Here is a 24,862-nt window from a genome sequence, read left to right on the forward strand (position 1 = left end):
AAGCGTGCTGTGGGGTGGCAAGATCAAACATAGTAAGAATCCAGCAATTTATACACCTCTGCAAGGTGCACACTGGATGAAATTCATGGGCTGTACCCTCCAACAATACAAACCCTGTATTAGCTTCCACAGTTTTGAAGGGAAGGCAGATTTGCACACTATTTGAGGTGGGATGATGCCAATCTACCAGATTCGGCTCCCTTTATTCAAGATCAGTGGAACTTTACTCAGCAATTAGTAGATGGAGATGCTAATTAGCAGGAGGAAAGGCAGCGTATGGGGGGTGGGGGCACAGTAGCAAGAATATCAGGAGTTCATGCACACATGTTCGGAGATACCAGTATCCTATTTCAAGACACGCAGACACTTGGAAGATGAGCCCCCTTGTATTTTCACCTCCTCCTTTTTCCTAGATCAGCTCATTTTACCCAGCCCATGTCCCATTTACAATCAAAAACATTCATGTGAGCCTCCTTCCCTCCTTGAAAGAGGACAGTTCTGTGCATTTCCCAAGAGAAGCCCCTCAGTGCTCGAGAAGATCTTTTTTTATAGCCTCCATTAACAAAAAAAATCATATGTTACTTAACTGAGTAAAGACTATTTTTTACCTGAACTAATTCTCCAACCAACATAGTTTTTATAGTCTCTTACTGCAGTTAGGCTTATCTTAAAATGCCTGAAACATTTTCTCATGCTCCATTTATTGTGTTTTCATCACTGTGCATGAGAGCTGGTTGTACCGATTATCAGCTGCTGTAGTTAGCAAGGAACTAATAGTGTATGGTGGATGTGTAGGTAATAGGATTAAAGTATGAACTATTCCAGAAACAAACCAACCAACCAACCCGACCCCCCCCCCCCAAAAAAAACAAACCACCACCAGAAGATAACCAGACCAGAAAGTTAAAACCAATGAACCAACGGAAAACTACAGAGGAAAAATAAGGCACAAAAGCAGTTTATGGCTTGCTCAAAGTCACTCAAAGTAGCTTTGTCTTGCCCGTTTATGGCTTACTCAAAGTAGCTCAAAGGCAGAATAAGAGAATTCTTGAATCACTTAGTGCTCTGGCCAAAAGAGACTACTATTGCTTTGTCTCCCTGCCAACTATCTTTAGCACTCCTGGTCTATACCATATAAATACCTGATCCAAAGCTCACCCAACTCAATAGAAGAGTCCATCCTCCGACTTTTAAGAGCAGTAAACAGATGCAGCTTAATATGCATCTATTTGTCATGGTTTAACCCCAGCCAGCAACTAAGCACCACGCAGCCGCTCACTCACTGCCCCCCCCCCCCATCCAGTTGGATGGGGGAGAAAATCGGGAAAAAGAAGTAAAACTCGTGGGTTGAGATAAGAATGGTTTAACAGAACAGAAAAGAAGAAACTAATAATGATAACACTAATAAAATGACAACAGTAGTAATAAAAGGATTGGAATGTACAAATGATGCGCAGGGCAATTGCTCACCACCCGCAGACCGACACCCCGCCAGTCCCCAAGCGGGGATTCCCCGCCCCCACTTCGCAGTTCCTAAACTAGATGGGACATCCCATGGTATGGAATACACCGTTGGCCATTTTGGGTCAGGTGCCCTGGCTGTGTCCTGTGCCAACTTCTTGTGCCCCTCCAGCTTTCTTGCTGGCTGGGCATGAGAAGCTGAAAAATCCTTGACTATAGTCTAAACACTGCTGAGCAACAACTGAAAACATCAGTGTGTTATTAACTTTCTTCTCATACTGAACTCAAAACACAGCACCATACCAGCTAGGTACTAGGAAGACAGTTAACTCTATCCCAGCTGAAACCAGGACACTATTTTTCAGAAAAATAAAGTACACTTCATTATAGATGTGAAAAGAACCAGTGTTTAGAAGAATACACATTTCCAAAACATCTGGTATCAGATGAGCAGTGGGTAAATCAGTGACCTAAAAGAACAGGATTCTCAAGAAAGCAAGCAGTAAACCATCCTGCAATGGGATGGAAAGCTCACTTTGTGTTAAGCTATTTGCCAGATGCTCAAAGGGAAGCTCTTCTACCTCAGACTACTTTCCTACCTCATACAACTGCCTTTCAGCTCTGAATCGTTTGAGTAACACAAGCTTAGTTCTACTGAAGCAACATGAAGAATACGAAAAAGCAGCAAGCGTTAAAGGAAAAGGACAAAGCTAATTTCATGATTGAGTTGTCCAGACTGATATATTATGTTTCCAGAATACTGGAGCCTGTGTTCTGCATGCCAGATTCTTTTTTCTTCTTCTGTTTTGGTGAACCTGTATTTGGTGTGTTTTCCAGCTATATACATTAACATTCCAGAACCTCCTCACACACCAAATTAGCCCTGGGGCCAGGAAGAGAAAAAAAATACAGTCAAGGCCAACAGCTAGACTGGGGATTAAGAAAGCAAAACAGGCAGGAGGGTTGTTAAGCAATTCAGAACAAGCCAGCAACATAGACCACTTTAATTGTGCTGCATTAAATAGCAGAAATGAAGACTGTGGAAAGGTCTCAGGAAAAGAAGAGGGAGAAAAATGGAATTCAAAGAGCTGGGATGGAACAAGGCTCAAGCTAATGACAGACAATCTGAACTGGATTAAAACAAAGGAAGAAGGAAATTATAAAAAGGTAGATGGGAAGAGAATTCTAGAAAAAAAAAGAAGAATGAAGCGTGAAAATGGCAGCATTAACTGAAGACAAATAAGCACCTTTGTGAAGAAAGATTAACATCTTTAAATGTATGATGCAAGAAATTAATTGACAGAGCTATTTATAAGATTCCAAATTAATTTATTGGCTGAATACTTCTGACAGGAGTTTAATTAAAGGAGAATCTACAAGTTTTTTTTCAGCTAGTTTCAAACAGCATTTTAAGCTGCCTAAGTTTATGACCTGCAATACTGTGGGTAGCTAGGAAGCTAATAAAACCAACGATCTGCGGAGAACAGGAAGCATCATCTCCCACATCTGCAGTGTTCATTAGACGTATTAAGGACATGTTTGTTTTCTGGAAAAGCCTTCCTGACTGGAATCCATCTTACCTGTGGCTAGTAATCCACTTAGCCTAAATTTATGGACTAGGTTTCTCCTATACTCTGTAGAAATGGGCACCTGCAGTCATTGGTCCCATCAGTTGTTCTAAATATACACTGGGAAGACAGGAAGAAGAAGCAGGCTTAATTTTCACAAATTAAAATGGAGTTCCAGAAAAACTTTCTAAATATAAGCATAGGAAAACACTGGACTAGAAAATGTCCAGAGACTGCAGCATCTTTTTTACCAGTACTTTAAAAGAAGAACAACATGTTTGCAAAAACACTTTCTGGTAGTTAGACTTATTCTTGCCTTACTTTTTAACCATTGCACGACCAATAGTTAAACCAGATCAATTTTGTTCAGCATTTTTCAAGTTTAGATCCCTAACAATTTTCCAGAACATTTGTAGATCCCTTTGGAAATTCCACCTATGTAGATTGCATATTATTCATGCAAGCCTGTTGACAACAGAAATAGTTGAAGAATTATTGTATTAAAAAAGTTACAATTCTTTGTACTTAGTCTTCTGCATTAAATCAAATAGAATGGTGCTGACACTGTTTTTGGGAAAGCAAAATGAAGCAGAGCCAGTGCATTTCAGTTGCAGATCTTCCCCATCCAGCTTATAACAATATTTCATTTTTTAATGCTAAAAATTTACATGAACTTAAGTAGATGATCATACATATTATTGATATCGTAACTACTTATTTGCTACCTCACACTTTGTTCTTTCTTTTTTTGGACAGAATTGATGTTTCAGTCCGCCATCATTGCATAATGGAAGTAATTATTTGTCTTCATTTAGCTTTTACACTGGAACATGAATTGCAGTACAACGCAGAAGATTTAGTATGCAGTGATATCCCTCATATCAGGGAAGCATTACTAAAGCTAATATTTGAGCACTGATAAGAAGGAACTTATTTTGCATTTAGCATCATCAAATGTCAAATCTTCAGACAAAAGCTGTCAAGGGTTTCATTAAAATCATTTCCACTAACTAGACAAACCCCGAGTTAAAACATCTTTACAAACATCTTGATCTTGTGATGAACACTGGAAGCTGTTACAGCCTTTCCTTGCCATTCTAATTTGAGGTCATCAAGCAATGCAAGCATATCACAGCAGCAATTTAATAAAGCTTTGTTTTCCAGGTGATCTCATGGTTCAAACTCAAACTAAAATTTGCATTTAAGGCACAATATGAAAAAATGAATGCATACTTTAATAGCTGCCACTTTCAGTGTAAAACAGTAAAGTTAGAGGTTTTCTTCTAATTTTATTTCAGAGAGCTAAAAATACCTGCTAACTTTAACTATTTTTAGAGTAGGGCCCAAGACACTTTATGTATTTGCTATGTTTCCTTAGCTGTGACAGCTTCCCAGTGTAAACTGCATTATTTCAATCATTTAGACGTAAAATAGTCTACACTACCTTGGTGACAAAAGACATGATGTCTCCTACGAAGTATCACTGGTATCAGACAGATGGCTGTCCTGAATCGTAGAACCGAAAAGAAGTAAAGAGTGTTTTTTTTAGAGATGCCTGGAGACGAGTTGCCTCTTCAGTTCTTATTTGGAAATGTCTGGAATAAGGGCAACAGAATAACCACAGGGCAGTGGTCACCAATGAAAATCTGGAGAGAACCGCAACAACGAAATGGGATGTCAAGTCTCATCAGTCCCTGCAATACCTGAGTGCTCTCATTTTTAAGATCCTCTAGAGATTTTTTTAATCCCTTCCTAAACATCTTCCAAGGCTGCAAACTTTTCTGGCATTTTGAAGTTCCTCTGGTATGCCAGTAGGACAGAAGATATTTTAAAGTCACAGGGTAATTCACAAAAGCACATGGTTAAAATTGCTTTCCTCTGTCATTTGCAGATGTTTAGATATCATGCTTAGTCTTCAGCAATCCCTGATGCTTAAGGCTGAAAATCAACGGAACATCTCCATCCTAAGTTTCTATGGCCACAAGATTACAAATAAAAAAGAAATGGGTAAACTTCAGACCGGCTTTTAAATGACAGATTCCTGGACCTGAGGACACATGGCACCGACTGTCCTGCAATCCCTCTATGGAACAGGTCTGTCTTGGAGAGAGTTATCGAGTTGTCCAAAACAGAGCCATGAAATAAGAACAATCACTACCTGAGCTCATTCTCACCACTCTTATTTTCTGCTACTGATGTATTCATCCAGAACACTATTTAGTCAAGATGTGGGAATTAAATTAATCTGACATAAATAATTGGACCATTTTGACTTCCTTGTCACCTGTAACATTGACTACTGTACAGTTGGCAAGACGTGCTGTGCCCTTGTTCATGTATTAATAATCTCTGCACGGGTGGTGCTTATTGACATTGAGAGCTTGTATGATCTTTCACTATTCACGCTGGGGGTAAAGATGCCTAGCTGCTGTTATTGTTAGCCAGTATTATTTGTATCCTACTCAAGAGACTATAGCAACAGAACAGAACCCTGTCACAAGTTAATGGGTCTCTACTGCTAACTGGAAACATCAATGTAAAAATGAATTGAAAGATGTTAATTTTTCAAGCAACATGGATCCTCTGACAGCATTTTATTACAGTAATGCTATTTACATTCCCTCCCCCATCCATGTGAGGAAAACGTGGCTTAGAAAGCTACTGCAATAAACATTAGCTGATAAGCTACATCCAACATTGCCTTTTTGTTTTCATTTTAAACATAAAAAATGTAACGTACAAAATGGCTGATACTAACATCATAATGAATACACATGCATTTATATTTCATCTGTCAGACTCCAAATTTCTCATGCAACTGTGTCCTGGTTTTGTCTGGGATACAGTTAAAAATTTCCATGCTGCAACCTATGTCCACTGCTTTCACTGTCCACCTCTTAACTCAATTTTGTCTTCATCTTCTGTACAACCACCCCTTAGATATTTGAAAAATTCCTCCTTACCTTTCTCTCCTTCAGGCTGAATAAAGCTGGCTCCGTCACTGTCTCCTACATTACATGCTTCAGTTCTTTAACTATCCTGGTAGTCCTCTACTGGACTTGCTCCAGTTTGTCAATGCCCTTTTTCTGTGCTGCAAGCCCTCCAAAACTCTGCTAACTCTGAAGACCTCACTCTGATGCTGCCAGTTTGGAGTTGGGGCATTCCCCCTACCTCCTAGGAGTTATGCTGCCTGGGCTCACCTACAGTAGTAAGATGAAGAACCAATTTTCTCCTTATCCAGAAGATCAACCTCTCTCTCACTTCTCAGGAGAATAATGAAAACACTAGGCTATACGTTATCCTGACCTGAGAGCAGTCTGCACACACACACAGACAACTGTAAAGGAAGGTGTGTACCACCAGACATAAAATGAGCAAACACAGATATGTATCAGTATTTTGAGCTCTCTCTCTGGATTTGCCTTAGGTGGTTGTTCTCCCTCTACTCACGACCTCTTCCTTGTTCTAACTGCTGGCTGTTGGATATACAATACTTACACCATTCCCAGAACAAGGGCTGGAATCCCCTTCTGTCTGGTTCAAGGCACTGGGTTGTCAACACAGATGACATTCTGGATTCCCTCCTTATCATGCAAGAAGCCATACTGACAGAACAGAAAAGGTTACTTTCATAAGGAATTCACATGTTTAGAAAAAAAACCCCACAAGTAAAATTTGAGGTATGAATCTGGTCCCACATGCAAAACTGTCTAGCTGTTAGGACCAGTCCTTTCACTGCAATAGCAGTCCCCTTCACTTCAGCAGCATTTTTCCTGTGATATGGTTCTATGTCACGCATATTAGAGCGGCAGGCCACATTTCCTAGATTTTATTTTAATGCTCTCTAGAGAATTATCAACTAAAGAGTCAGTAACTTACTGGTGGGCAACATCCAAAGGTGTCAACAGACTCCACAGACGGGAACCTCACTTTTCTCGAAGTCACTAACCTGAACAGGTCTGTTAGTTCAATGCTGACTGCTTCTACTGAATTGTAGCAGCTGTAAGAATATGTGCTTAACATAACCATGAGACAGTAACAGTAATCTGAACGGTCAGGTAAAAGCAATGGATATGGGGCAAGAAACTATCACACTGATGTGACAGAGCATTGAAACAGCTTTTGCTTAGCTCTACATAATAAAATTTTCAAGAAATAGAAAACTAAATTAGCAGCAGACGCATTTGAGTGGCTACAAGAACCGTTTTAGCCACTCTTGCACAGCAACCTGCTGACGGTTATTTGCTCAGTTTGCACAGTCAGTACTGTAGGTTTGCAGAATTCTCACTATTCATTCCCCAAGACAGACAGTGATCAACCTCATTGCTTTTCTTCATTGGCTTGTAGTAACTGGCTGATAGCCAATGATATTTTGAAACAGCCTTTAAAAATTATTTTGTGCTGGGACATAAAATCAAGTCTACATTATCAGAAGATATGACAACCACTTAATGACTGCCACCTTTGTTCTTGTTTTGATAAGTGACAAGGAAACAGGTACTGCACTTCTATTTACAGTGCTGCAAAGGTTTCTTTTGCAGAAAAACGGGCAAATTATTGGGAAAAAAATACCTACAATTTTGTATGCAATTAATTTGAATTAAAAATAACTAACATTTTTGTTAGTCCTTTCTTGACTCCTGTAATTAGACCTGGAGTCCTATATAAAAATATATCTTTCAGAGCAGCACCCAAGAAGAACTGATACAATGGCTGAAACCAGCAGGTAATTCTAATAGGTATTTCAGGAAAATTAGTTGGTCAGCACGGTGCTTGTGAAAATCCCAAGAGCCTGATCATACCACTTTTACCCGGGTGAGAAGCCCCTCCATTCAAACAGTATTTCCAAAATACCTTCTGTAAGAGTGAGATTCATGACAGGGCCCTTAGTATCCAGACTTGACTTTAGCTCTGCCTTGAACAAAAGGCAGGACAACAACTTTGTTGCCCAAAGAATCACAAAGACTCCATATATGCAGGGAATTATTATTCTTTGTAGTTTTTAGTTTCTCCATATTTAAAGGAGGCTGCCATTATAACTGGCATTCATCAGCCACAACTCCATACTCCACTGCAGCTCACTTATTCTGGTCAACTAGTAAAGGTATCAAGGTCCTGCTTCCTTGGGGAAGGAGTTAAAGAGCGGCACAGGTCAGTTACTTACACACTCATATATATTTAAGGTCTGCGTAAAACCCAGCTTGGTCCAGAAGAAGCATTTCTATTTCTATAGTCTACAAAAGCCACAGCAGTTAAGTTTGGCCCACAGTAAAAACTAACTGCACTTTGGCAAAGCTAGCATGCAATCTAAAGTATTACAAACTACTCCAGAAAAAAAACAGACATGAAAAGCCATTCAAAGTAGTGCCTGATGCTTACAAAGCATCAGGAGCATGAATCAGTACTAATACCAAGCTATTTCTGATCATCCATAGCAAGAATGTTCACTAGATGTGGATGATATGCTTCAGATATATGTATTTCCCTCATGTTTACTATCTTTTAAATAGCCCACAACTCTTCAGCTGAATTTCTAAGATGTTTTTAATAGCAAATACAATAGACTACATCTAAGAAATCTTGTGGCTTTTTCATAGCAGAGAAGACATAAAGTGTGAGCCTGGAACTGCAGAATGACCACGTACCACAATAGATAAGACAAAGCATATCCTCTGGTTTTTTTTTTGGTTTGTTTTTTTTTTTAACTTTTCATCAGACGGCAATGAATCTTTATCACAGCGAAGTCCTATGAAGATAAAGATGTTGCGCTTTTCAGCTGGCACTTCACCCTTCAGGCGGAATTCCATAGGGACAAATCCCAAACCTTTTTAAATACACACACTGTCCCAGACTTATTTCTTGTCATGTCTCATAAGCAGTGAAAGGGATTGTGGAGAGTGATCTCACTCCCACTACACAAAGATTACTTTCAAATTCTATAAACAGAACTTGATTTCAGGATAAACTTGACATATCGTTCAAAATCACAGAGTGATTTCCTCCATTAAAATTATCAAAAGCCTGTAAGGTTGGTATAGTTATTACATGCAACATGTGGTATTTCTCATCAGTGGAAAGACACTGACAGTTCCCACTCATAGCCTCGGGATTTTCTTCATAGTAGTAGAGGAACACCTGCACCTGGTCTTTCTATTACTGGCTATCTGTATGCATTCCAAACCCTTTAAAATCTGCTTTCCAGTAACATTTAACATCTTCAGGGAAATAAATGAGACCAATTCTATACTCTGAAAAAACATAGTAGAATCTTTTGTTTTCTTCTTCAGTACACACATCTTCATCGTTTGTAGACATGTATTGGGTTTCCGTGGCAAGGTTTTGGTAGCGGGGGCTGCAGGGGTGCCTTCTGTGAGAAGCTGCTAGAAGCTTCCCCCATGTCCAACAGAGCCAATGCCAGCTGGCTCTGAGACGGACTTGCCACTGGCCAAGGCTGAGCCCACCAGCGACAATGGTAGCGCCTCTAGGAGAACAGATTTAAGAAGGGGGAAAAGTTATTGTGCAACAGCAATTACAGCTGGAGAGGAGAGAGAGTATGTGAGAGAAACAACTCTGCCAACACTAAGGTCAGTGAAGAGAGAGGGGGAAGAGCGTGAGGAGGAAGGAGCTGCAGAGACAACGTGCGATGAACTGACCCCAACCCCACTGCTCGTCCCCCTGCGCTTTTGTGGGGGGCGAGGGGGAACATAGAGAAAATCAGAGTGAAGTTAAGGCTGGGGAGAAGTGAGGGGTGGAGGGAAGGTGTTTTAAGATTTGGGTTTATTTCTCATTACCGTACTCTGATTTGATTGACAATAAATTAAATTAATTCCCTAAATTGAGTCTGTTTTGCCCATGACTGTAATTGCTGAGTGTCCTGTCCTTATCTTGATCTACAAGCCTTTCATTGTATTTTTCTCTCCCCAGCTGAGGAGGGGGAAGTGACAGAGCAGCTTTGGTGGGCACATGACGCTGAACTAATTTTAACCTGACAAAGCTTTCTGTAAAGAACAATAAGCCTTCCCCAAACTCCCGACAAGGCTTCTGAACCAGCTGTAAAATGGGGGGGGGAAGCATTCAACTAATTATATCACATAAAAAAGCAGGTTTGTTTTCATGCAAACAAGTTCTTGTAATTTTGGTTTTGAGCAAGTGCCTGGGAGCTTTGTATCATGTGCTAAACGTCGAGATCAAACAACAGCAAGTAGGTAGTACAATGCTATAACATATAATACTGACAGGAGGGGGAAATGCCTGTTGGGGAAGGTATTCACAAAGGTTAACATTAGCCCCTGCAGGCTAATGCGTCAATGGCTTTCTCTAATCAGTAAAGAGAGAAAGGCTCCTCTAGAGGGCGATTCAGAACTGAAGATTCATTTAGCTACTCTGAATCTCTCTCCAGAGGAACCTCACTTCCATTAACTTCAGAAACAGCCTGCAGAGATTAGCCTCAAAAAGATCATGCTAGCCTTTGTGAATACTCCCCAGTATTTACCTGCCATCAGTAGGAACAGTGGCTGAAATTCACTACTGAGATATATAGTTGGGTATACTGTATTCAATCTGAACACTATGTATTGTACATGGACTGAATTTTACCCAGCTGGAGCTTAGCTCTCCTGCCAGAATCACTGAAACAGCCTCCACAGTGCTACTAGCATGACTGCAGGATTTAGCTTTTTCCACTGCCCCATTAAAGTGCTCCGTTTGACAGCCACCTGCACAATGCCATGCAAACGCCTGCTGTGCCCCCAACACCTTCAGAATCCACCAACATTCTGCAGTCATACTGGCGCAGCTCCTCTCACTTCCACTGCTCATTGTATCACTGGAGCAGCAGTGGGAGCTGGGTTTTCACCATCAACCTAAATACAAAGAAGAAAAATTCTCAACTCCTGAGACCTGCTGTCAACAATTTTTATGGCTATTATTTAATAGCAACAAGAGAGGAAAACGGTCTTTTAATCTCAAACACAGAATGAAGTTGGATTTTATCAGGGCCATTTCCTAACTCTTCCAGTTCTTCTATATTTCATTAGAACATTGTGCTTCCCTCCCTGAAAAATTTCCATGGCATCTTCAAATTCTATCAAATAATAGATTTGAGAAAAATAAGACTGCTATAATATTGTATAAACCAAAAAAATGACTACAGCTCTTTAAAAGTTTTGGTGGGACTTTTTACGTTTATGAGTCTACCAAAATTTCTCTTCACAGAATATCTTTGTAACATAAATCTGCCATCCTCTTACAAATGTGAAATACAGCAAAAAAAGGCCCTTTAAATTGACTTCAGCAAAGGTGTGACAATGTTTATCACAAACAACAGAAGTCTTTCATTTAACACCAGTCATGTTATAGCCAGAGCCAAAGACAATACAAACTCCAGGTTGAGTTGATTTCCAAAGTTTGCCTTAAAGTATGGTTAGACAAACCAGTACAAGTCTGGGAGTACAGCACTTTTCACAATCTTATGACAACTCCCAAGCCCTAGGAATTTTGGTTCTAAACTGAAATTTTCGCATATAACCATGTCAAACATGACTTAGACATAACAAAATGAACTTGCAAACATCAAATGAACTTGCAAACACCTGCTAAATACATTTTACCACTGAAATCAAGCCTCTTTACCAAACACAAAAGTTATGTTCAGATTTTAGAGACCATATTGAGAAAAAGCTGTAATGAACACAGAAAGTACTACAAAGACCAGTTATTGTTCCAAATGAACAAATCCTTTGCATGTTACATAAACTACTTGCAATGCAGTATGTCAAACAGATACTTTATGCTGTGTTATTACCCAAGTAACAGTGTAAGAAATGTTAGCCACCATCTGTAGCTATTTTTACATAACTGTCCTTCACATAAGCATCAGAGCATCTTAGTTTCAAAATGCATTTAACCATGATGGCCTTTTGAAAACTATATTGCACCTTTGGACAGGACCCCCCCCCCCCCCCAAAGTTCCTGTTTTTTATATTCCAGTATTAGGTGGTTTTTCAGGTATTCAATCAAGAGATTTGCAGACAAAAATTACAAGCAAACAATTTTGTTCATCCTAATTATATTGTTGCATTAGATTAACAGAAACTATGCACTCTGCCCTTCAGTGTTCTGTAGAATTCTGCACAATAATCTTTTGGCTTGAAATGAATCTCAAAGCACGTTGATTACAAGGTTAAAGGGCAGAGTTTTTAATTATTGTCAAACTCTGCTTAAGAATGAGACATGAACAAAATTTGTACTTTTTTCATATAATTGTTTATTAAAATAAAGGAAAATCCAGAATTTTACAATTCATCTTGGAAAATGTTCATAGTCAAATATCACTTTCAGAAGAGTTTTCCTCTATATACTCAACATACACCCACTCAGAAGGGCATTTTATTCTTCTGCACTATCTGACATATTATCTGAACATCTTTGTAAAGCACAATTATTGCACAGGACAGTTGTATTTGTGACAATACTAATGTAATCAAGCACTACATTGCCCATTGTTCTTTCTTTTAAGCTCAAGTAGGGCAGAAAAAAACCACAACAGGGTAAGATTTGGCAAAATATATTAAAGCACAAAGTAGATTACCAGTTCAAGAAAAGCAGGAATTTTCCCAATTAAAATATACAACTGATAGTTTATTCCTGGCAATTTATAAACAAGAAGGATATAATCTGAACACAAACATTTCAGTGAATTCTATGCTGTTTCCCATGTAACACACAGTAACAAAACAAGACTTTTAGAAAAAGAAACAGTATTAGTTTACTGAAAAAGGAATGACATATTGGACCAGTACCTACACATTCCCAAATCACGGTGCAATCCTCAGCTGATGGCACTTCATGTGAGGAGATTAGGTCTCATAAATTTTCTGAAACTGCATTTAATTTAACTTCACAATATGTCAAATGAAGTTTTAACACATAGAAACCTCTGTTTTCTCCTTTATCTAAAATATTTGCAGCAATTAAATCTTACAATTACTTTGGAACATTGGCAGTTATTTACTTATTTGAGTAATAAACCCCTGAAATTTCCCTTCTATTTCAGCTTAATACTTGAACCATGTGAAAACTGTTCCTCTAAACATGAAAGTAAGTTTAGAAAAAAACAAAAGGAAAAAAAAAGTTTTAGCACTCACTAGCAACAATTTCTTTGTAGCAAAATCATAATGCAGTTCCCTCTTCCACAAAGTGGGCTCAACAATATCCAGTATTTTAAATATCTATTGATCATGCCTATGTTTACCTTTGTGGTGTCAGTAACACCTATAGAGGAGTCCATTTTTCTTTCAGGAACATAACAAGCAATCAGCCTATTCTTCTACTAGTCAGGGAAGAATCAGTGCACGAGTTAAAATATTTTAACAAGAAATAAACCCTTATCTCTGTTTTTTTTTAAAAAGAAATAATCAAACCCTGGGAAGTAATTTTTGCTAGCTTTAAAAAAGGCCAATTCATTAGTTGCATTTTCGGGGATCCAAAATAAATAGACCTTTGCTGCATGGCAATGTCACTTATTCCAAAGCTTTCAGGAGACATTAAGAACTCCCAACTCGATCTCTGGGAATAATCCGTAGATCTGAACCATGCTTTAGAAATACATTTCCTAAACAAACAAACAAAACAGAATGTGTTACCAACCAACCAAATAAAATGTTACCTAAGCAAGCATACACATTTAAAGGATAATAATACATTAGGTCAGTGTTTAACATCTTTGTAGTAATTCCTCTAATATACCAGAAATATACTTTTTATGTTACCATGGAATTTCACCTTATCCCTTTTACTACAAAGAACTCTTTATTTTTAAAGAAAAGTACCAGACACAAATTCATCCAATAAGACTTCCAAGCTATGGCCTTTCAAACTTTGCAGTTCCATACTTGAATGTCTGATTTCACTTATACACGATAATAATTTCAAGACCAGGAAATGAAGTTTTATTTCTCCATAATTTTTTTTTTTTAACTGGAGGTCATTCGTGCATATATTCATTTTTCATTCTCTCCTTGGTTCAGTACTTATCTGCTTCTAACTTCAGAACCTCAACTGTACTTTTCTTTTAGGAAGGCTCTCCACATATCCAAGCATAAGTCAGTCTCATTTTAGCATTAAAAAAATAATCTTGAACTTTGTATTTATTACCATATAGTCTTAATCATGACAGTCTTTTCAAGAGGACATAGTATGAAAATTAGAAGTTTCTAATACTTAGATGTCTAGAATATTTCCTGCATGTATTCAGGATTGTCATTCAGGTTGCTATTTTCTTCTATTAAAGGTAACATTTGAAAATGAAGACACATTGCTAAAAGTGATGCATTATTTAATTACTGTATGTAACTTTTTTTTTTACTTCACACTGCTGCTGCACAAAACAGACTATATGTAATTCTACAATATCAGGTTTTAATAATATCTGCCTATTCTTATTCATCTTTGTGTTGACTTGTAAAAACAGAATAATTTTATTTCTCTCCCAAGCACCCCATTTCAGAGAGGTAGAACACTCTCATAAAAAAGATGAAGATATTTAACATTTGTTCAAGTTAGTAGCATATTGGAACAAAGCTACCCTTTTTCAAACTTCACTTTTTCTGCACGTGAATCAGGATCAAAACTGTTCTACTTACTCAATGTAAAGAGTATTAGAAAAACAGTTCAATAGAATGTGTTACCAGAAGATGTTCTGTTTTTAGAGATCTGCCAAGACCACATACTGAAGAGATCTATAAAACCCACTGAACACAAATCTGTCACACCAGCAAACCAGAGAACTAAGCTTACTAATCTAGATGAAAAGTATCTGTATTGCAATAGCCATCATAAAACTCTAAAATTTTAAAACAAGCCACAGCTGCGTCTCACACAGACAGCAGTTCACCCCACCCTCAGTCTGTTTCCATCATTAATATCACAGCAGTTTTATTAAAGTTATGGCATACTATTCCCTGAACTATCAAGGATTTAAAATTGAAATCAATACAGGAATTAAGCGTTAAGCCTATTTTTTTCAGCTTTCATTTCCACTGCTCCATGGAACCAGGTAGGGAGCATGAGAGGAAGTCATACTTGAGGAGTACTTTTAATTCAGAAAGGTAGGGAAATAGTAGAACAGTGCAAAACCTCTGAAATCCCCAAGGATTACTGAAATTTTATTCCTAGATCATTTTATTTTGGGAAGTTTCTGAAGACTAAAGTAACTTCAATCTACAAGAACTTTAATATACGTAAAAAAAAAAAAAAAGTGCATTTTACCCTAACAGATTTTCGAGATATCAATGAATAAGGCTGAACACAATGTTATATCTAAATTATATGTGTTTACTTGTAAACTGAGGAGGGATTTTGGTCTGGGTCTTGCATAGGTCCTTTTTTGGTTGTTCTTTTTTGGGGGGGGGGGGGGGGGGGGGGGGGGGGGGGGGGGGGTCCCCCCCCCCAGTTTAAGGCCAACATCACACAGCACTGTTAGGGCAATGGTACCTTCTATGTTAAAAAGAATAATCCATGTGCAATCCATGTGCCTAATCTTACATTTGCAGATAGGACTAAGATTGTGATGACAACATTTTGCATCTACATGCTTTTGATTTGCCTGATGCTTGATTATGAGATGCTGTCGTATACTACTACTGAATAATTCCTCAACATCTCTAAGAACTTAGGAGAGGTAAGGCAAATCAATTGGAGCTGTGAATTCAATATGAATAGCTGCAAGCATGATGAACTACGATATGGATGTTTTCATTCAGGAGTCAAGTAGTCCTAAATACATTTACTTTGCAGGATTAAGCTACAACTAATTTGAGCTACATAATATAAAATGAAAGTATACTTTTGAGGAATAGAAACAGCGTTAAGTATACCTTAACTTAAGCAACTGACTTTACCTATTTTGCCTAAGTATTCTTGAGTGGTCATATGAAAACGTGGCTTTACATGTGGGTGATGATCTAGTAGATAAACCAAATTCTTAGTTTTATTATCTGTTTTTAATACACTTGGTCATGAGATCATGAGGATGACAGCATCGGGAGGAACCTGCCTGAGGCGGTACACCTGTCAAACTATAATCCAGGTGTCCTAAAACAAGCCCCAGAACAACAGAAACCTCCAGTGGAGCAGACAGCCAGACACTCACTTGATCTTCATTTTCAAATGTTGTTGATGCAATCACAGACCTCAGAAGTGGGTCGCTACACTTAAATGGTTCCTTTTACAACTCCAAGACATTCCCCAAACTAACATCAAGCAACTGCTCTTCTAACCATCAGAAACTATTACGTGCTCTGCAAGGATTTACTTCATACTATTTATCTTACGTAGCTAAGTATGCTGATAATACCTTGCTTTCTTATTGTCTCTTTAGATCTGAAAAAAAACCAACCTGGTGTGGTATCTTCAATAATGACTGGCAAACAGAGGGAACAAATGAATGAGACCTGGCAGAGATTTCATGAAAAAAACTCAGAGAAGTGGCAAGTCTCCATCAACTGTTAATCACGTTTGCAAACAGGAGTAAAATTAGATTCACAGTTTTCACTGGATGACTGGGTTCCACAAGCACCAAAGCCATTTTTATTATTTCTTAGTAGAAAGTTATCAACATTTCTTCCCTAACAAGATAATTCACTCCACTCTAACTCTCGTCTCAAATGGGTCGAGATTAGATAACTGTAATAATTTCCAAATTAATTTAATAGTATAGCTTTTCAAGAACAAGTCCACAGAAGCTTGCTTCCAGACAACAGACCATTATTAGTACAATTCAACATCTGTACTACATTTCCATGTATTTCAGGAGGTCATGGGGAAAAGCTTTACGCTTTTCTGTGACAGAGATTTCTCACATGGAATCCCTTGGTGAGAACAAGAGGGCTATTGGCAAGCAGATCCTGTCTTCTTGAAACCTTGTTCTCCAAAGCACCTAGAGTTCCTGCTCTAAAACTGGGTATTATTTTTTAAACATATCTCATGAGAAGTGCTGCTAAAATAGCAAATACTACTGAACTAGGTAAAGTGGGGAAAACTATAGCTGTAATTATAATGCTTCTCCCATTTAAGAAATGAAAACTTAAAATATAAATTAACCCTGAATGCTATACATTAGTTTAAAAGAAAAGTTTTTAATACTGGGCTTCATAAATAATAACTTACCTGCTGTCTGTGCAGGGTTTATTCCTATACCATCTAGGAAAAAAAAAAAAATTAAAAAAGGAAGATTAAAAAAGAAAGAGCAAAAAGAGGGGAAGATGAAACAAGACATATTGCAATTTACTACACTAAACTTACAGCTCAAAAAATGTAATATACCAACAAAATATAATTATTACATCATGTCTTCATGCAGCTGTTTCCTGTAACCAAAAATAGTCCTTATCACAGGAGCTAACAAGAAACTTTCAGCACAGAAAATCCGAGCTCTCTATTTGGACAAAACCAAATGAATAATATTAGTGGTTTAATACCATCATCCCACGCATAACTAACTTAAATAATGCTACAATTTTATTAAATCCAGTTTGCCATCTGCAGAGGTTGTGAAAGAAAAAACTTTTGCTTTTATCAATACCTCTTCACTGAAACTACAATACAAAAACTATTAAAAAATTATATATTCTTACCATTTGTTATAATGGCACTTGTTGCTGCAGGAACTTTGAACTAAAGGAAATAAAAGTAGGACAATATAACATAAGAGATACAGTTAAAGCAGAAAATATATGGGGAAAATTCATAGCAATTATAATTTTAGCTGGTTCAGGTACAAAAAAATTGTCAGAAAAGATAGAGCAAAATAAAGGTTTAAAGTCAAGGTTGATTAGACACCTCAATACAGAATGCAAAATTTGCAGTACTAAACTACTAAATAAATCCAATTATTATTACTCATCAGATAAAACATAAAAGTTAAGCATCCACAAAGTTAAGAAATACTGCTTATTGTACTAAATAAAGGAATACCTAAAACACGTATGGAAAGAAGCATACCTGTTACATCTAACAGGAGCTAAACAAGAATTAGCTTGAGGTAACCTTGGTTAATTTTGACCAATTTCCTAGGTTTCTCTCAGGCTATATTGGGAGCTCTCCAACTGCACTACTCCAAGAGAAGAGCTCACTCCAGGATTTGGTTACGCAAGGAAGCACTAACAGCACTGCGTCAGATCTGGCTCCCTCCTCAGATTTCCGACTCCAGCCTAAGCAGGCTTTGCACCCTCAATCACCCCTACGTGTCTCCACAGTACCCCACCTCCACACGCATCATACGTGGTCAGTTTTACAATACAAGAAGCCCTACTCAGGTGGGGTTGCATTGCACATAGGCTTCAAAGGATTTCAGAAGAGCTGAACTGAGATGGGAAAGCCAAAAATACTTCCTTCTCAGGACTAGAGGGAACCAGGCAGGGCCAGAGAAAAATCCTGCACTATGTAATGTGGTTGGACCACAGAGGACAGAAAGGGTAGGGTGAGTACAAGTCAGGCAGTGTTACTTGGCTGGTCTTAAGACAAAAGATTGCTCCTTGGACTTCCTTTACTTAGCACAATCAACAACCCACAAGGCAGAAGACTGGTGCCTCTGCAATTAGCAAGTATCAGTGAAACCTCCTCTCGAAGCACTTCATTCTCCTCTCTATATTGCATAAGAGAAAGGGCAGATAACTATGAATGCTAACACCAAGTGCTCCCCTGCAAGAACTGCAGAGCTCTCCCATCTTCTGAACAAGTCATTTCAGCCATGCCTTTCAATGGCATTCACTAGTTGTGCTTTCTTCATTTTCTGATTGCTCAACTCAAGATTTTTTAGGTCTAATTTGCAGAAGCTCTATGCACTAGCTAAAGCTCACAGAAACCATGCCTGAATACAGTACTTAAATGTTAGTATACTGAAAAAACTGCCCTATTTATCTCCAGACACACAAAATTAGCAGGTTTTTTTTTTTTAACTTGATCTCTCTTAGCTTTTTATCCATAGCAGGTAAATCATGCCACCTCCTCATCTTGCAGGGTGACACAAAAATGGTCATTTTCACACAGCATTAGATACCAGTGTCACTGTAGAAAGGTCATGAAAAAAGTAACAATTTGTCTTCAGATTTGAATAACAAAGTTGATAAAATAAGAGCTACATATTTCACAGTAAGAATGTGAAAAATAATATGCCATCATAATAGCTTATGCATATATATCATATGCTGAAGAAAGCAAGCCTTCATTCCCAAGTTCACGAACTTTGGGAATGTTGACTTAGCACTCTGAGGAGAAATCTTTTAACAGGTTTGGGTTTTGTTTTTTTAGGGAGGTTGTGGGTTGTTTTTTTTTTTTTCATAATAGGAGAAAATGAATTTATTATAAAGTTTGAACAGTGGACTATTGTTAATGTCAATCATTTTAAGTCCTGCTTCCTGGAATGAGTCCACCTCCAATTAAAAAAGTAAAAGAATAAAACACAAAAAAACCCATGAACAAGTGGCAAATATATGCTTAACTTAATACTTCAGTTATTTTTCAACAAGCAGGTTTCCATTGTAACTGATACCATGGACCTTTCATCCTAAATCATCTTAAACCCCCCCAAAGTAATTTCTAGAATGTTGAGTGCCTTTCTTCCCTATCTCTTCTGATATACAACAAAACATGGAAGGGATGCATCATTCACAGAAGGATGGACGTCTCATTTTATGCCATTTTGCTTTTCAGTAGGAGTATATATCAGATCCCAATACACTAGGTGCATATGAGAACTGTGTGGCAATCGGTCAGTGAAGCACTAGTTAAGATTCTCTTCTTACTTCATATTGTATTGTGTTAGAAGAGAAAAAAACACTTTTGTTATCTTAGCCCAAAATACTCGGCCAAACAGCAATAGTTCTCAGCTATATACTCGGCACGTAAAAATCATCACAAGTATAATACAGAAAGAGAGAGAAACTACCTTTGGAAATGATTACATGTATTTTGGTGCAATATGGTTCACTACTTAAAAATCCTTCCTGTGGTTGCTAAGCATATGTTTCCCATGCTGAAAACATACAAGCTTTCTGTGATGCAAAATCAAATGGTTACTCAAGTAGCAAAGAAGTTCTGTATTCAGCAGATCATCCCTGGCTTTCTTTGAAACCAAATTGGGTAACATCCAGCCCCAAACTCACACACTTTAAACAAAGAGATTGTTTGCTTTAAAAACCTATGAATTGATAACTGAGGCTGCCACACAACTTATTTTCCCCAATACTAGGAAATACATTTGTCAATATCTACAGTCAAATTATAAGGAAAAGACGACAATCACATACCAACAATTATATTCCTTTCACACTTTTTACAATGATGATAAAAATCCTCTACAGCAATAAGCTCATCTCATTTTAGTGCAAAGAATAGCAGATAAGTGCATTAACCCATAGTATTTTAGCACCAATCTATCAAGAGTAACATTAGAAAAACAAAATAGTTTCAAAAATATACATTTATGAAAGAATAGTTTATTTAATAGAAATGGATGACTATTTTAGTAGTAATTCCACAAATGTAAGTGAGGTTTTTTGTAAGTACTGTGCAAATGTACACGTGAGGTACGTACCAAGTAGCTGTATCAGATAAAGGAAAAAAACAATAGATAGCACACGTTGTGAGAACATTAACACTATCCCAATAAAGTGTGACAATTGTGGGAAGAACTATAAATAGGTGAAAACAGAAGATGGTAGTGTTTCCAATACTCTACATCTCAATTTGTAGTTTTATATAGACTGCAAGACAAACAGAGAAAATAAAAAGAGGAAAGAGTTAAATTTGCATTATCCAAATTATCACTGCCAAATGTATATATTGGGAAGGGCTGAGACTGCTACAAATAATTGAGGCTTCCTAAGACCTCGCCATTTAATGATCCAATTTTCTTTCACTTCCAGCTCTGCCTATCATGAGTTGTATACAATGAACTTGCACATGTTACGTGATGTGCTAGAGATGACAGAAAAAAAATCTGCTATGTATTTCAGTTATTTCCAATTACAAAAAAAAAAAAAAAAAAAAAAAGAAGGAACACATCTTGTTTTGTGCAGTGCAAGTAGTTCAGAAAACTTTACTTGGAAAAACTGTTAGCCTTTGACAAAGCACTGTGACTGAAACTTGATACACAAGACGACCATTCTACAGTATGGCTACAGTTTTACTATTCCAAAGGAATTCTGGTTATGATTTGGTCAAACTTTAAGACTCTGGGGAAAAAAACCCCACCCAAACAACCCAAACCTCAGCAGGAACTTGCTAAGGCTAAACAGCCAAAACTTAAATCCTTCTCTGTCCCAAGAGCTTTAATCACCAAGGAGATAATGCACTTCCCCTGGAGACCAACTAACATCTTTGTCCAAAACCCAGGGCTACAGTTTGATCTTCTCCTTACATGTTCTGTATAAGGTACTGTGAAACTGGCATCTGAATCATGATACACAGCATAGTTAATGTTAAGCTATGCTGTTCAAGGAACAAAACCCATTTATATAAGACAAAAATTCTCTCTCCTTTTCAATGCTAGTTCACAAAGGATCACAGTGGCTTCATTCCTGGGGAAGAGTCTAAGTCTTTTTTGTTCTCTGTTTACAAAGCATTTAGTTCTGCCTGGTCTCACAGAGATGTAAAAAGCTTTAGTAACACATCAGCAGACAACTAAAATCAGTGCCATATTCTGAAAAATCAATCATATGTTCATGTTATTAATTTCTATATTTCTATTTAACACTGACTCAGGCTAATACAAAAGTGCTTCACACTGGGGGGGGGGGGAGGGGAGTTAATAAGGTGTTATTTGTATTTTCTTTAAAATAAAATGTTTATTGTATAGACATTTAATGGAATTACTCTAGTGAGAATTAGCAACACTGGGCTTTTTTACATTCCATCACATATTTTCAGTATTTCTTGTGAGCCTCCAAAAACCATCTACAATTGCTCTGCTGATCCAGAGTGGTGTGAGGTCAACCAGCAAAACTCCCATGGATGCTCAAAATACTCATATCAACTAAAAGAATGGTTTGTTCAATGTGAATATTTAAGTAATTAATTCTTCTTTAAATCCACTTTGCAGAGGACCCTATCACTAACTAACACTGTGGTTCCACGAGTAGGTAAAGCTAACAGGCTTGATGGCAACCCTCCCACCAGAAGCGGCCCCTCACTCCTCGTGTCTCCAACTACTCAGTCCCACTCATTTTCGTGGTCCCTCATGCTAGCATCAATGGCATGAATCCAAATTAGAGAAATAACAGGCATAAAGACTAACCCAGCAAGAAAAAAATACCTTAGTTTGAACCCACACTCCCTCTCCAAGATGAACCTGTGGCAGTACATTTCAAATGGGTGACAGAAGGGACAGAAGCAGCAACCAGGGTCAGTTTTGGAAGATATGACACCCCACACCAGTTTAAGCTGCTTGCAGATTGTGGTAGTAAAAGTGAGCCTGATAAAGACAATGAACTAAGTTCAACTGACTGATACAGCAAAGAAACTTCAGAAAAGACCCTTTGATTAATGATCCCATTTGAACGACTCAGTGTGCAACTCCATCAGACCTTGATCTGGCATTTGTCAGGTGACAGGAATCTGTAACAAGAACTGGAAAGGGAAAAGGACTGTTTCTTTTGGAAGCAGCCTACACCTACAGCAGAAACAGCACTTCAGAGTTCTATTAGACTTTTCAGTCTAGGTCTCCAAGTATGGGTTGTGTGGGCACAGCTGCATTAGTTCAGATTAAAAATAATGGAAAAAACCCCATAGTAAAATAAAAAAAAGCAAATAAATCAGCAAATATCTTTATCATTCTGTATATTATTCTGTTCAAGTAAAGTTATAACAAACAATCCACAACCTCCCGGCACAAGCTGTGTTTCCACTAAGAACATCTGTCACATAGTGGTATAACACTAACAACATAAGGAGACTCAAGACATGGAATCCATTATCCCTCCTAATTATTTATTTTATTACAATTCCAATGCTTGAAAAAATGAAATTTTGTATAACCCAAAATTTCCCAAGTTGTCCTAAAAAGACAGGAGTGGAACTGCAAGAACAGACTCTCAGCTGAATCTGTTTGCTGACCAGATGAAAAAAGACATCATGCTTTCGAGTACTTTATTTTACTGTTTACACCCAGATGAACATATCTTAATCTCTGTATGCTTAATCTGAAACAAACAGGATGCATCTCTTGAAATACTTCATATAGGGAATTTAGGCACCTATTGGTTCTGGATTCCACGTGAAAGGTCAAACACCCAGAAGCCAAAGAATGCATTATCAAAGTCTTAACTCACTTAAGTCTGTTTTTCTGAATCTCCCATATAGCTAATCACAATACTTTCTGTAATAAAAAATCATATGTCCTCCAATACCAGACATTACCGGAACTGAATGTGAGAAGACTTTCAGAATTTCCTGAATAATTCTAGACAATTTTCTGGATATTCTACATAAGCGATTTAAAATATTAAATATTCAACAGCAATATCTTTTAATTATGTTCACCACCATAATTTTTGTGTTTTTGATACAAGATGGCTTAATTTAATCACAAAGAAGAACACGAAGTCTGTCAATACCTGTTGCTGACGTGTAAACTGTGCAAGAACAGCTAAGTTTCAGATTCTGAAAGTTCTGGCAGGCCCACAGTGACATCAGTAAAGCTTGCATCCATGTGTATCTAACAAGTGCATTATTTCTGCTGAATTAACCATTTTATTTTACAATAAAAAAGCTTTTGCTTTCAGGAATGTTCAAAAAGTTAAAAACCAACGTCATCACTTCCTACTTACTTCTTCTGCAGCAAACTTCAAGACAGCTGTGAAAGGGGTACTTTCGGGCACGCTTAACCTGAAATTACAATGGAATCAAGTTCATGACCGCTAAGACAAACTGAAAAGCGACTTTATTTGCTATTAAACTACTAGTTAAAACCTCACTTTCACCAGCACTAACACTCTTGCCAAAGGCGTGCCTGGGCTACTTAAGGTCTACGTGAAAGCCTAAAAACATAAGCGTCGCAGCAGAACGAAGCAGAAAAGCCCAGACGGGTGACTTCACAACAGAAACCCGCCTTTTCGAAAGCCCTGTCAGGATGACCGTTGGAAGCCACGCGGCCCAGGCGCACGTACAGCCTGCGCTGCCGCCCCTTTCCACGGCTCCCTCGCGTCACGCAGGGCCCCGGCCGGCCCGCCGCACCACTCACACTTTGTAGGGCAGCCGCGGGTCCGAGGTGAGCGTCACTTTGAAGGTGACCTTCGACCTGGGGAGAGCAAGGAGAAAGCACCGGGTTAGGGCTGGGGGCGCGGAGCCGCTCGCTCGCTCGCCCACCCACCCACCCACCCACTCACTCACCCACTCACTCACTCACTCACTCACTCACATGATGCTCCCGGCGCCGCCGCTCCTCACTCACACGTCAGCCGCCGCCCGAGGGGGCCTTCGCCCCCCTCCTTTCCGCCCTCCGGGCTGCCCACGGCGCGCCTGACGGCAAAGGGAAAAGAAAACCGTCCTGCCGACTGCTACGAGGGAGGGAGCGGGGGCGTTCTGTCTTGGTGCCCGTTACCGAGGCGGCGAGGGGAGAGGCTGAGGGGTAGACGAGGCGCGCCGGGGAACGGCGGTGAGGATTTCTAATCAGGCAGCCGCACCGGCTGTTCCCCGCGGCGGAGGGAGGAGTCAGGCAGTGGGACCCCCGCCTTTCCGTAGGCGTCCTGAAGTGACGGCCGGGCGGCCCCAGCGGGGCCGAGTCCGGCCCGGCTGAGGGACGTAGCGGGCGGCGGGGCCCGAGGTGCGGGGCCGTT

General features: G+C 38.7%; 1 protein-coding gene across 2 annotated transcripts; it reads right to left on the minus strand.

Annotated features, from left to right (window-relative positions):
- Window positions 1-12,242: 12,242 nt before the first annotated feature.
- On the minus strand, window positions 12,243-24,522 carry UFM1 (ubiquitin fold modifier 1). 2 transcript variants are annotated; one of them, XM_049823567.1, is made up of 6 exons: window positions 24,445-24,521; window positions 24,268-24,324; window positions 23,855-23,912; window positions 17,663-17,702; window positions 17,196-17,228; window positions 12,243-13,641 (listed from the first exon to the last, which is right to left on the minus strand). In XM_049823567.1, coding segments are annotated over exons 1-6 (258 nt in total). In that variant the 5' UTR covers window positions 24,447-24,521; the 3' UTR covers window positions 12,243-13,573. The 2 variants fall into 2 exon arrangements, with proteins under 2 accessions (XP_049679524.1, XP_049679525.1); XM_049823568.1 differs by lacking the exon at window positions 12,243-13,641 and adding an exon at window positions 15,452-16,480 and having other exon boundaries at window positions 24,445-24,522.
- Between the last annotated feature and the right edge of the window lie 340 nt (window positions 24,523-24,862).

The sequence above is a fragment of the Accipiter gentilis genome, chromosome 19, assembly GCF_929443795.1.
Source record: "Accipiter gentilis chromosome 19, bAccGen1.1, whole genome shotgun sequence".
Lineage (NCBI taxonomy): Eukaryota > Metazoa > Chordata > Aves > Accipitriformes > Accipitridae > Astur > Astur gentilis.

Excerpts from the sequence above, each read along its gene's own strand:
- UFM1 (XM_049823567.1), bottom strand. Across the intron at positions 23,913-24,267 it reads CCGCGGCTGCCCTACAAAGT|GTTAAGCGTGCCCGAAAGTA; the intron begins GTGAGTGGTGCG and ends TTGTAATTTCAG. Across the intron at positions 13,642-17,195 it reads AAACCCTGCACAGACAGCAG|GAAATGTATTTCTAAAGCAT; the intron begins GTAAGTTATTAT and ends TTGTTTGTTTAG.